General features: G+C 35.2%; 1 protein-coding gene across 1 annotated transcript; it reads right to left on the bottom strand.

Moving 5' to 3' along the window:
- Positions 1-8,329: 8,329 nt before the first annotated feature.
- LOC137814766 (disease resistance protein RPV1-like) lies at positions 8,330-13,327 on the bottom strand. Its single transcript, XM_068617668.1, has 4 exons — positions 12,632-13,327; positions 10,118-11,228; positions 9,748-10,035; positions 8,330-9,655 (listed from the first exon to the last, which is right to left on the bottom strand). The coding sequence occupies exons 1-4, from the start codon at positions 13,189-13,191 to the stop codon at positions 8,330-8,332; spliced, it is 3,285 nt and encodes a 1,094-aa protein (XP_068473769.1). The 5' UTR covers positions 13,192-13,327.
- Positions 13,328-13,560: the final 233 nt, after the last annotated feature.

Raw genomic sequence — 13,560 nt, forward strand, 5'->3', positions numbered from 1 at the left:
CATGTATCTAGAATTATCTCATATGAAATCCCCAAGCTTCATGCACATAAGTTTGTTGCACATCCTAATCTTAGAAATATCTTCTCTGTATACAAACTCATGTTATTTGCAGGGATTTTATATTCGAGGTCGAATTCTCTCCAACTTGGGGAGCACGATGTAACCCAAAAATACATAAACATGACCAAGGATGTTATACTTGAAGGCTCATCTCAACAAGGAAATAAGGATTTCATCAATAGAAGAAACGGACAAGGCCTAAAGCATTTAAAGTTCTTCTTATTAGTCTTCTCAAAAGATGAGGCCCAAGCCCAATTAATATCTTTTGTAATATTTTTAGAATAGTTTCAAGATAGAACATTAAAAGGGAAGTAGTAGGAAAAGTCACTTTTCTAGAATAAGGAAGTGACTTGAAAAGGGGTGGCATTTACCTTGTCTTTTCATATGCCTTGCATTTTCATTTACAAGTGACTCTTCATGTATTTTTACCTTTTCATGACCAGTCCACCCTTCAAGTGGCGTGAAACACTCCAAGGATCATCAACCACATAAGTCCATATCCTTTCATCTTCCATAATTACCCACTTGTTGTTTTCTTGTATTTTTTCAATTTCAATCAGTTCAATTGTTTCCTTTCATTTGTTGTACTTGTTCTTCACTTTGTTCGGTTCCTTTCCATTGTACATGCTATTCTTGTTTTGGTTTCCATAGAAACCCATTTCTATATTGAATTCTTGAGTTTCAATTGGTGGGTTTTGTTCTTTGTCGTGTTCCAATCGGTAGTTTTAATTCTTGTTACTTTCTTATTTCAAATCTTGTGTTCTTTATGTGTTCTTTAATGGTTTAGAATCTTGATCCAATTCTTGAAAGTGTCTCTTCATATACCAACTCACATCACCCTATCTAATATAGACCCTAAAGTCAAAATAACAGAACTCAGTATGATCACGTCCCACATGGCAATAGGAAACATAAAACATGTTGCAGAAGCAATAGTTAAAGCATGGAGCCGCCTTTTAAGTTGATTCTGAAAGAAAAAATTGTTCTGGGTTATGGACTCACACAAAACACCTTGCACCAAACACAAAGTATGAAATGCTAACTACATAAATGTTACCACCTTGATTGAAACACGCTGAGCAATAACTCTTCTTAGTGCAGATAGAATACCAACAATTATAGGTATTAACATTAACTTCAAGCCCAAAATTGGTTCATCCTGAGACTCAAAACTATCTCTATCTTCCCAAGGTAAATTCTGGTTAAGTTTACAATACTTGTAAAAAAGATGAAAGGTATGAAACACTTGACAGAGAAGAAAATAGTACATGCAAGAAAAGATATTTTAGAAGAAAACTTTGTGAATTTAAGATACAAATAACAGTCTGAGTGAGGATATATGATGGAGATCAAATAAGGGAGGCTTTTATTAATGAAGGAAGAGGTCATTCACCCACACATTTGAAGTTCTTCCTTCTAGTCTTCTCAAAATTAAAAGAAGACATAAAATAAAGAGAGGATCAAGCCTAAAGCCAAAGAAGTCTACAAGCTTCCAAGAATGGGCTTCAATTAAATATCTCTCTTTATAGTTTCTTTTGTATAAAATTGTAAATAATATAGAATAATGTTTAGGAAGGTGCTTAGAGGGAAACCTTAAGATACCTCTTTTGTAAAGCATCTTTAGGCATTAGTTTAGAATTTTTCTAGAAGGTGACTCTTCATGAGTCACTATAGGCGTTAGCTTAGGAGACTTTTGGTTAGCTTGTGGTACAAGCTTTGTAAGCCTCATGACCGACCCTTGCTCCTATAAAAGGAGGGCTTAGGTCCTTCTAAATTCAGAATTGATATTTGAAGTAACAAAACTCTCCCAAATTGGTGATTGAGTGTAGTGAGAACTTGCCTTCTCCTCTTCCTAGTCTCATCTTGAGAGCCTTGGTTCCCTCAAGTGGCAGCAATTCACACTTATCTTGGAGCTTTCACACTTCAAGTGGCGTGTTCATCAACCAAGAACTACAACCACACAAGTCTTCCTTCTTCTCCATCTATTTCTTCCATTTCCGTGCTCATATGAACTCCTAAACATATCTTAGGTTCTTTTCTTGCAATTCTATTCGGTGCTTTGCCTTTATTTCACATTTTGTTCGGTTCATCTTCTTCCTTGCTGAGTTTAAACGGTTCATCTTCATTCTAGCTTACTTTGTTCGGTTCATTTCACTTTTAAGACAATTTAATCGGTTCAATTGAATTCTTGCATCTTTTAATCGGTTCAATTGACAAGAAATGGGACTTCCATATGAGTTTTGGTTTTTGGCGCAAGTTTTGGTGAGTTCTTGAAACATAGAACATTGATCAATTTCTATAAAAGTGCCTATTCAATCTCCAACTCAAGTTGATTCCATAAAATGTCAAAGAATCATCTATATCTTGCTATTGAAATCATATCAATATAGAATGAAGAATACGTTGTTGTAGCTCATCTTTTCAAAGTTCAAAACCACCTCCACGCTTCAAACTAATTAAAGAAACTAAAAAGGCCACTGCAACAATTGCACTAACAGATCCTCTGATTTCCCGAATCACGAACACTAAAAAAATCAACATAAAAAATAGCAAAAATTCAACAATCTCACTTCTGAATTCTTGACTTGAGAAAGCAGAAAAAAAAAAGTTGAATTCCTCACTGGAGAAATTGATTATGACAAGTTTCCAATTCATTTGACGTTGTGTAATGAATTAGGCAAAAAAGAAAAACAAAGAAGCAACAAAGAAAGCGGAGGTGGAAACAGAGAAACACCTAGTGAAGTTCCTTGACCGATCCAAAAGCACAGAGAACTAAGGGAACGAAGGTTGATGAAGGTGTGAAAGCAAAAGAACCTGAAAAAACCTTGCGCAGAGGTGGCAATGACGGACAGCGAAGGGCGTTAGAGTGAGCGTTAGGAAGGCGACAATGAGTGAAGGGAAGAGTGAGTGTTTCGTGAAGGCCAGGGGAGGGTTTCATGAAGATCGCGTTAGGGTTTTGTGGGAGGCAACGCTGGGTTTCATTAGCAGAGAGAGGGGGAAAAGAGAGGGAAGACATGTTTTGGTTTTCAAAGAGTGAATTTGGTTTCCAAGTGAAAGCACATTTAAAAAAAAAATCAGTTTCCAACAAGTTTTCAAAAAAAAATTGAGAATAAAGAGGAATGGTGTAGAGAGGGAAAGAAAATGCGGGATTTTTATTTTGAAGGATAATTGTGACAGTTAAAAATGACATATTTTAAAGGATAATTGTGGCGGTTACTAAAATGTATTATACGGAAACATGTGATGGTTATTAATAACCGCCATATTAAAATCGCCACTTTATACATATTATAATCCGATAACGTGCCTACTATACACATCGTTTAGGCGAACCCTAAGGTCGGACTAAGTCGATGACGTCGCCTTTAACATATCGTCTTAGCGAAACCTTATGCATAGGGCTAATCTTGTAACGTACCTACTATACACATCCTTAGTCGAACCCTAAGGTTGGACTAACTCGGTGACATCATCTTCAACATATTGTTTTAGCGAAACCTTAAGGGTAGAGTTAATTGTTAGATTTAAAGGCCTTAAACAAGAGGGGGGTGAATTGTTTAATGAAAGATTTTAGAAAATTCTGGACAAGAATGAATGCAAAATCACAAAAGAAGCAATCAGATTAGCCAAAAAACAAAACTGATTTAATTTGATTCCAGAAAATCAATCGGTTGCTTATCAACAGTTTGCAAAAACACAGATCAAACAGTTTTAATAGCAGTAAGGGATAGAAAGATTCAACACACAAAGTTTATACTAGTTCATTCTTAACCTGAGCTACATCCAGTCCCCAGAAACTCCTGGGTATTTCATTAAGTAATCAACCACAGATTACACAACACAAACACCAAAGAGGTGATCTTGAACCCTTCAAGAACACTCACCCTCTTTGAAACACAAACACTACAAGTAAGAACACCCTCTGACTGTAGACACCAGTATCTTGCAATTTTACAAATATGAATTGAAAAGAAACAAGTAAGAACAAGAAGGATCACACCTGATACAAAACGAATACAATAGATCCTATTCCACTCTTAATCAATGCAAAGCTTTAAGCAATCTTGCAATCTTTGAAAAACTTATAATCTTTTGTTATTTGATCTCTCTCTTTAATTATAGATTTAAGAACCAGTTATATAGCCTAAAAAATAGTCGTTTTAGACTTTCAATCAGAGGCCAAAATAGATTTGAATCAAGCAAAAACAGATTTAACCAATTCTGTTAAGTTTTAAAAAAACAATTGATTCAAAGTATGAATTAATCAATTGAATTGGCTTTGACTGTGAGGTCAACTAATTTCAAATTTTTCAAATCCTTTCCAAATCCACCAAGTGTAAAACAACCGATTGAAACGACAAATCAACAGGTTGTTTTTTACTTACTTTGAAAAACATTTTTCTTTTAAAGAACCTGATTGATTTAGTTTTGGATTAAGCTAAGAGTGGATTGACAAATTCTAATCTACCTAGAACCCATGCCCACAAGCAGCAACCTAGTCTTCAAGCAATCTTCATGGATTTGGAGACATTAAAGCTTCAAGTTCAACAATAATCCCATAATGTATCTACTATACACATCGTTTAGCCGAACCCTAAGGTCGGACTAACTCGGTGAAGTCGTATTCAACATATCGTTTTAGCAGAACCTTAAGAGTAGGGCTAATCCGGTAACGTATCTACTATACACATCGTTTAGTCGAACCCTAAGGTCGGACTAACTTGATAATGTCATCTAAAACACATCGTTTTAGTGGAAGCTTAAGGGTAGGGCTAATTCAGTAAAGTATCTACTATACACATCCTTTAGTTGAACCCTAAGGTCGGACTAACTCGGCGATGTTGTCTTCAACATGTCGTTTTAGCAGAAACCTTAAGGGTAAGGCTAATTCTGTAACGTAGAACACATCATTTAGTCGAACCCTAAGGTCGGACTAACTCGATGACGTCGTCTTCAACATGTCGTTTTAGCGGAACCTTAAGGCTCGGGCTAATCTGGTAACGTATCTATTATACAATTAATCCTCTTCGCCTTACCCTGCTCGGCTCGAGGCTGGGGGGTTGTGTACTGGTTGGACGTGCTCGGGGCTTGACCTGAGCACTTAAGCATACTACTCTGGCCCGCGTAGTCTAAAAAAGCAAATATTTAACTCGATCCAAACAGTAGCAGGCCCAATTTTGTATTGAGAAGTCAACACAAATGGCGAGCAAAATAAAATAAAACAACTGAATCAGTTAGGCACAAATATTTACTCTAAATTCGTTGAAAACAAACAGTCAGAGATAATGCTCTTCCAACACCCCTATAATAAAGGGGATATATTAACAGAATATATTTACGGTTGTTACCTCATAAAGGGAGGATCTACGAACACTATAAAAGAATCTTGAGACCCTGAATAAAAGTAGGTGTCATTCCATACACTAGTCACTATACTCATAATTATATGCTCTCACTGACTTGATCGTCAGAGTCTTCTTAATAGGTGGAGCTGCCCTCATTGTGGATTTCAAGCATCTCAAAGCAGCAACAACGGAAAAGAAAAGTTGGCCCAAAATCCAGCACCAAAACCTGATTCAGGTCAGCCGGGGAGAACAATTAGAAAAACTTATAACATGTTGCTACATCTTGGCATGACTAGAATGACCCAACCGAGCATGAATAAGAGATGGAGAATCCATAATCGTGCCAACATGTGCAAAGATCTGTAGTTCATAAAGTCCGTGAGACTCACATTTGGTGCCAATCCTCCATCCCGAACTTCGGTCCTGTAAAGAAGCAAAATCTTTGGTAAAAGAAATAACACAATCAAGGGGACGAGTGAGATGACTAATGGATAATAAGTTAAATGGAGACCCAAGGACATAAAGAACAATAATAGATAAAAAAAAGAAAAAAGATTAATACTATCAACACCATGTGATGGTACCCTAGATCCATTGGCCATGGTAACCGAAGGTAAATAACCTGTAGTATATAGGGAAGAGACAAAAAAATTATTACCAGTAATGTGATATGTGGCACCTGAATGTAGAACTTAAGGGCCAAGGGAAGTAGAGTGGGTGAGGCCAACAAAAGATGTACCTGAATGAGCAATAGAAGCAATGGAACCAGAGTTCTGATGATCCTTATACCATTTAAGAAATTCATTGAAAATGGGATATCAAATGAAGTAGATCCACAGTAGAACGTTGCAGAGGAGCAGATTGAGCAACCGTTATAGATCTAGGAGTACGACCATATAAAGCATAACATTTGTCAATTTTGGGCCAAGTTGCACAATAATCACACTTGTGACGCCCTTTGCTCGACTTGTGAGGGGGAGACTAAAGCAGAAGAGTCATCAACATAGGGCATTATATTAGTGTTGTGTTTACCTGACACATGTAGAAGGGTAGAACAAGTGGAAGTAAAATTGGGCACGATAGAAGATCCCAAATTTGATCACGGACATAAGAATAATCACCAGGAAGGCCATGTAAGCCCAATAACATGAAGAAATTGGATCTTTGCTTTAGTTCTTGAGAATGAGTGGAGGCATGAGGCAATAACTCATTAAAATCATGAAGAATGACATGAAGTTTACCAAAATATTCTGCCATTATACCATCAATACTTTCGGGAGCAATAACTATGAGGAGATTTTGACACACACCATAAGGATGTTGAGTATCATTAGCGTATAATAATTTTTCCTGTTTCCAAACTTTTGTGTCTCATAGGATTGAAAAAATTGTTTTAAAGATGAGTGAATGGTAGATTTGATAACAATGCATGATTGAGCATTAATTTTCAACCAACTAGAAACCTCATTTTCAGCAACACTGGGACGAGTAAGATGATCAATGCAACCTTGACTCTTTAGCTATAATTTAATATCTGAGGCCTAAGTGTCATAATTGGTTCCATCCAATTTGTCAATGGAAAGATGAACATTGACATAATGAGTATAAATAGATGGATCAGACATAATGGCAATGGAAGGCGTCATAGATGACAAGGATAGATCTAGTCATCGACCAATTGGCGGTAGCTACAACGACAAAGACTCCAACGAGATTCTAGTGGAGGCTCTGGCAAGACTCCGACGAGAATTCGGCAAAACTTCGGCGGTGACTCCAGTGGTGGTTCCGGCATCAAGGAGGCAATGGGACGACAACTAGAAAATACCGGTGAATAGTGGGTTCACAAAAAAAATTGAATCCTAACCCTATGATCTAAATACCATATTAAAAGAAAAGAAAAGAAAAATAATTTCTTGTGTATATTGAACACATAGGGTTATGTTTATATAGAAAAAAAAACATATTGATTAAACCCATTACGTAAATAAAAATATCTAACAATATCTATAATGTCTCAAAATATCTAATAATATCTAACAATATCTATAATGTCTCAAAAAAATCTAATAATATCTAACAATATCCATCTGGTATTTATTTGGTATTGCTTATTTATTTGATATCCTCTTCCTTTCTGTCTTTCTGCGTAACCACTAATTTGAACTTTTAAGATTTAAGATTTTGCATGCATTCTAACTTTTTCTATCATTTTGTTTGTTTTTGGTGCTCCATGTATGGTGATATTTGAGATTGTAGTGTGGAAAGATCCAGATTTGTTCCAATTGAATGGCACATTCTTCTTCTGGAGCTTCTGAAAGAAAATACGTTCTCTGAAAATTTGATGTTTTTGTTAACTTCAGGGGTGAGGAGATCCATCACGGTTTTCTTGCTTATTTGGTTGATGCTTTTCATGAAAAACATATAAATGCATTTGTAGATATCACCTTGAGAAGGAAGATGAAATATGGCCATATCTGGTTGGAGCAATTTAAGGATCACTGATTTCATTGACCATATTCTGAACAAACTCTGCTTCTTCAAGTTGGTGTTTGGAAGAACTTATGAAAGTAGTTGACTTTACATAAAAAAGTTGGTTTTAGGGATTATATGATTCACCGTTCACCTTTTCATTACTCACAGCTTCATTAGCTGTATAAATAGATCTATTGTATTTGAAAATTAATGAGCAATAATACATCACGTTTTTCTTCTACCTCTAGCTATCCCTTCCCTGTTTTCTCTCTATCTTATGTTCGAAAATCCAATAGGGTTTCCTCCTTGTATTGATCTTCGGTGCCTTTAAGAAGGAGCCCAAGACTCTGTTTTTGCCTTTATCAGTTGCTGCAGGGAGAAGTACAATCAAACTGTGGCACCTGTTTTCAACAATTATTGTGAAATAAATTATGAAGGTAAAAGTGCACTAATCATAGTCTGCATCTTAACCACAAGAGGGATAGAAACAGCACAATAGCAAGCATAGGAATGAAATGCATTTGTTGAAAGAAACTGTGATCCGCTGAGGCGTTTATTTGTTGAATGACATTGTGATAAGCTGTAGCTCTAGGGTTTATGCGTTCCATGAAACTGTGATATGCTGAGGTGTTTATTGGGCTAACCCCAAACCCCTTTAACCCCACACCCTGTTGATGGTGCATGTTTCCTGCAATTGCTTTAACCTTGATTTTAAGTTTTGTCAGGGTTTTGGCTCTGTTGTTCAGGTAGTGAGAACATCGTTGGTCATAAATCACACACACATGATCTGATGCAACCCTCATAACAGGGCTATACATGTAGATGTAGATAGAATCTTTTTTACTTTCATCCTCATCTTTAGTGATAGTGATATAAAATATGAAGCCATAACCTTTCATTGTCCTCACCTTAGGGCCAGAAATAACAAAGCAGAAAATAAAGCCTATTGGAGAGGAGCGTGGAGTAGAAGAGAGATCAATGACAACATAATCCTTTGTTGTCTTATATTCCAGCCACTCTGGAATTCTGCTTCCTGGATACACAAACCTTACTTGATATGATCTATAATTACGATCATAATCATCATAATTTTCATCTGGTGCAGATAAGTGATGGTACGCAAATTTCATCACGTTAATATGTGCATTTAACCCAATAGCCTTAAGAGAGTGTCTGTTCAATTTCAAGCAATTCCAAAAGAGAACTTCTCTCCGGCTTTCCTTCAATTGTTCAGAAATTGATGGAAGCCACACGGTCTTCAATAATGTGCATCCTGTGATATCTAGAGTTTGAAGAGAAGGTGGAAGCTCCGTTAGAGTATGAAGCTCTGTGGAATTATAAGCATTCAGATATCGAAGTCTTGTAAGATTCTTGAAGTCTGAAGGCAAGTTCTGGATGCCACTGTTTATTAGCAATAGGATTTCAAGCTTGCTTTGACGTCCAAAAGATGAAGGCAATGCATTAACAGGAGTGAATGACAAATCTAGCATAACCAAATTCTCTGATGTCACTGAAAATTCCCTTAGTTTGTTGCAGAATATAAGGTTGAAATAACTAAGGGAGCTTAAATGGTTCCTGCTTATAATCTTGGTAAGGGAACAGAAACCAAGATCCAACTTCTCGAGCTTCTTGAGGGAGAAAATAGAGGGGCTCACACTGGTCAACTGAGGACAAGAATTGATATACAGTTCTTCAAGATTTGTGGCTTTTGAAAGGTCTGGCAGCTCCTTCAAGCTTTTAGAACCAGAGAGTTTGACTTCTTTTAAATTCATCAAATTCTATAACAAAATAATACAAATTACACATGGGACTAAGCCGTTAAAATTCATTGAATTTTGGAAAAAATTATACTATGAATTCATGTGTTTACCTGCACTCCATCCCAAAGGTTTTCCACTTGGCTATCTGACAAGTCCAATATAACAAGCTTTTCAGCAGAAAAATTCTCTGGCAACGATTTCAGAGGGTAATGCGTCCATGCAAGATATCTTAACTCAACTGGCAAAGAATGTAGCCCTTGAGGAAGAAGATCAAAGACATCTTCACTTGGAAAATACAAAAATTGTAGTTTGCTCATCTTAGTAAATGTATAAGGACTTAATCTTAGATTCTTAACTACTGACGAATCTCCCCTTATGCTTCTTATGGCCTCAGTTCCCTGCCATTTCAGTAAGAAGTCACATTACCCACAAAAACTAAAATATTACAAACACCATGTTATATTTAATTTAGGCTTTTACCTTATTATTTTGTAATACTTCATGAATGTCATCCACATCCCTCAATCGACTACGACTTCCAGGGTCTTCAATAGATTCATGACGAACAATCTCCCAAGCCATTTCTTGTATAATATCATGCATAGATATAACATTGTCTTCAGAAATGGTTATAAGAGCTTTATCTTTCAACCTTTCTATCCCAACTATTACTGAATTATCTCTTTCTCCATCTTTCAATAAATCTTTTATGCGGTCCACTTTCAAATTCAATTGCACGAAGAAGCATGCTAGATTTAAAAAAATCTTCTGCTCTTTGCGATCTAGATCATCATAACTCAGTTTCATTGCATTGTGAACATCTGTATTTGGCATGTTTTTGAGTTTGTCTAGCTGACTTTCCCATACTTCCTTATCTTTTCCACAAAGAAGATGACCCAAAACTTTAAGAACTAATGGAATGCCTTTTGCATAATTGACCACCCTCTTTGATAGCTTGTAATACTCCATATCAAAATTATTTTGGTTAAAGGCATACAAGCTGAAAAGCTCTATTGCCTCACTTGATTTCAATGCCCCTACTTGGTATATATCATCAACTTTATTAGCGATAAGCACTTGCTTGTCTCTAGTTGTTATAATTATTCTACTACCTTGTCTCAACCAGCCATGATTTCCAAATAATTTTTCCAGTAGATCAGAATCATTCACATCATCCAAAACAATTAAAACCTTCATACGACCAATCTTTCTCTTAATATAATTTGACAATCCATTTGCTGTGTTCACTTTCACATTTTCTGCTAGTAGCATAGAAAACATTTTTTCCTTCAAAGAAATTGTCCCATGTCCTCTTGTTTCTTCCTTTACATTGGCCAAAAAACAGTGACCATCATATTTGGAGTATAGTTTGTTAAATATTTCTTCTGCTATTGTTGTCTTTCCGATACCACCCATACCCCAAATTCCAATAACACGGACATCTGTTGACTCCTGAAGCAATAATGATTCTAAATATTGAACTTGTTTTTCAATTCCCACAACTCCTTTTAAGTTAAGTGGATGCTCGCCCAACCTCCTCAGCACAAGATTAATAATATTGATAACTTCTCCAAGCAACTCAACTTCAGTCCTATACAAGAAAATTAAAAATTAGACATTGTTCTATTTCAGTATATAAGATCACATGAAGAAGAAAGCATATATATTTTACTAATCACTCAAATTCTAGTATCATATTCTTTCTTTTAATTAATGACATTGTTGAATTTATCTAGCATATTTATGACAAAAAAGTATTATATCCTTGAGAAAAACTTATATATAACATCTTTTTTTACATGTTCTTTTCATACTGTCCTTACAAAAAATCAGTGTCTTTTGGAAGGTTATTGCAGCACAGTCATCCACCTTGAGAACAATCTAAATGGCAGGAGTCAAAATTTAACTTTAATGTGTGTTAGAAGTGGGGTATATTAACGACATTGCTTAATAGGTGTTTTCTTCTGACCAAGTCAATGTGATTGAATCAAATTTTCACCTTGCACAAATCCCATGAAACATCTAGCTTTTCATTGCAACTAAACTATATTAATGGTTTCTTTAGAAACACATAGGGAAAACTTATTTTATAGGCCCCCTGAAACTCTCAATTCACTAATGCTGTGTCATATGTATGGTGACATTTCATTAAACCTTTTTTTTTTCATCAGCAAACTAAAAAATTTGATCATATGTAAGCAAAACATTTCACCTAGGATATGCTTAACTAAAGTAAACTTTCTAGAGGTTACAAAAGTCTATCTACCAAGAATGAATATCTTTTATAAGAACCAGTCCTCAATCCATAACACCTCAACCACTACAAGAAAATCATGAAATAATAATCAAATTTTAGAGACCAAAATAATTAGTTGCAATAGTAACTAAATTAGAGATCATTTTAGAAACTAAAAAAAAAATTGGTTTATAAATTAGTTTTTTTTTATCAGCAAAGAATAAATAAAATTAAAAATGGGACACTTCAGGAGCGTTCCAACCCATATACATCAGTCAAGAACCCCTTACTAAATAATTGGTAGTTAAAACCGTGGTTTCTAATTAGATACCAATTTAAAAACTATTTAACAATAATATAAACTAATTTAGAAACCAATTTTTTTTTAGTTTCTAAAATGGTCTCTAATTTAGTTACTATTGCAACTAATGATTTTGTTCTCTAAAAATTGGTTTCTATTTGATGATTTTCTTGTAATGAACATAAAAAAGTGCATAAAATTGTGGGTATTGGTATTCTAATGATATTACAAGTGCAAAGATATTAACCATTAATTTCAATCTTTGCTCAAAGTAAATCCAGTTTCAGATTGAGTATTAATATTTGCAAGTAACATTCTATAAAAAATTAACAGTATAGAAAATAATCGTATACCATGTAACTATAATTAGGCAAATACCTTGTGATAACATGCATATATATAGCTAGTTATAACATAGCAAAGCATATAAAGCATGATTGTGGGAGTGGGAGCTTACATGTAATCGAAAGACTTTATTCCTGATAAATTAGCAGCTTTCTTCAATGCATGTCTCCAGTTTTGCACTGTGGTGAAATTATATTTCTTTTCATGTTCAGCAAGAGCTTTTTCATAGCTCCTCTTTTGATGTCGCACATCTTTGGGATATACATGGTAGAAAACAGGTAATACAATTTGTCCATATTTCTCCCTGAACTCAAGTATTTGCACAAGTTCCTCCAAACACCAACGAGAAGAAGCATAGTTTTCTGAGAATATGGTCAAGGAAATCAGGGATCCTTTAATTGCTCCAACAAGGGATGGCCATATTTCATCTCCCTTCCCAAGTTTATCATCAACAAAGGCATATATTTTGTGTTGATGAAAAGCCTCAGTCAGATAACCGAGAAAACTGTGACGAATGTCCTCGCCCCTGAAGTTAACAAACACATCATACTTTATTTGAGGAACATTATCTGACAGTTGCTTTGATTCTACACCTTTCAAAATTGAAATAATCAAGAGAGAAAGAAAAACAACATATTTTATTTCAGAAGCTGCTGAAGAAGAATATTCCATTAAGTTGGAACAAAGTCTAGATCTTTGGGGGTTTCTAATATCTTGAATATCACAATAAAGGGAACCACAATAACTGGAAAGAGAAATGAAAGAGAGGAAGGAGGAGGATATCCAATACACATGCAATTTTGTGTTAGGTTTTTATAATAGACTACAACAAAACCTCCAACTCAAGATTTTAAGATAATGATTTGTTCGCTTTCTTTCTTATATATTATGAGGCACCTTCACCCACCTACTAATTGTTTGAGTGTCACCAAGACAAATCTAAATATGATATCACTGTTAGGTTTTTTGAGAGCAAATACATAGAGAAATTCAATATCAATGAGTCATAATCTATATTCCAATATATTTTTAACCCAAAAC

Source organism: Phaseolus vulgaris, chromosome 10 (genome assembly GCF_000499845.2).
Source record: "Phaseolus vulgaris cultivar G19833 chromosome 10, P. vulgaris v2.0, whole genome shotgun sequence".
NCBI lineage: Eukaryota > Viridiplantae > Streptophyta > Magnoliopsida > Fabales > Fabaceae > Phaseolus > Phaseolus vulgaris.

What these genes read in the sequence shown, in the direction of transcription:
- LOC137814766 (XM_068617668.1), bottom strand. Translation starts at nt 13,191, where the DNA reads ATGGAATATTCTTCTTCAGCAGCTTCTGAAATAAAATATGTTGTTTTT. An exon ending in ATAAAGTCTTTCGATTACAT is followed by an intron (nt 11,229 to 12,631) that starts GTAAGCTCCCAC and finishes TTTCTTGTATAG; the next exon opens with GACTGAAGTTGAGTTGCTTG. An exon ending in ACCTTTGGGATGGAGTGCAG is followed by an intron (nt 9,656 to 9,747) that starts GTAAACACATGA and finishes ATTTTGTTATAG; the next exon opens with AATTTGATGAATTTAAAAGA.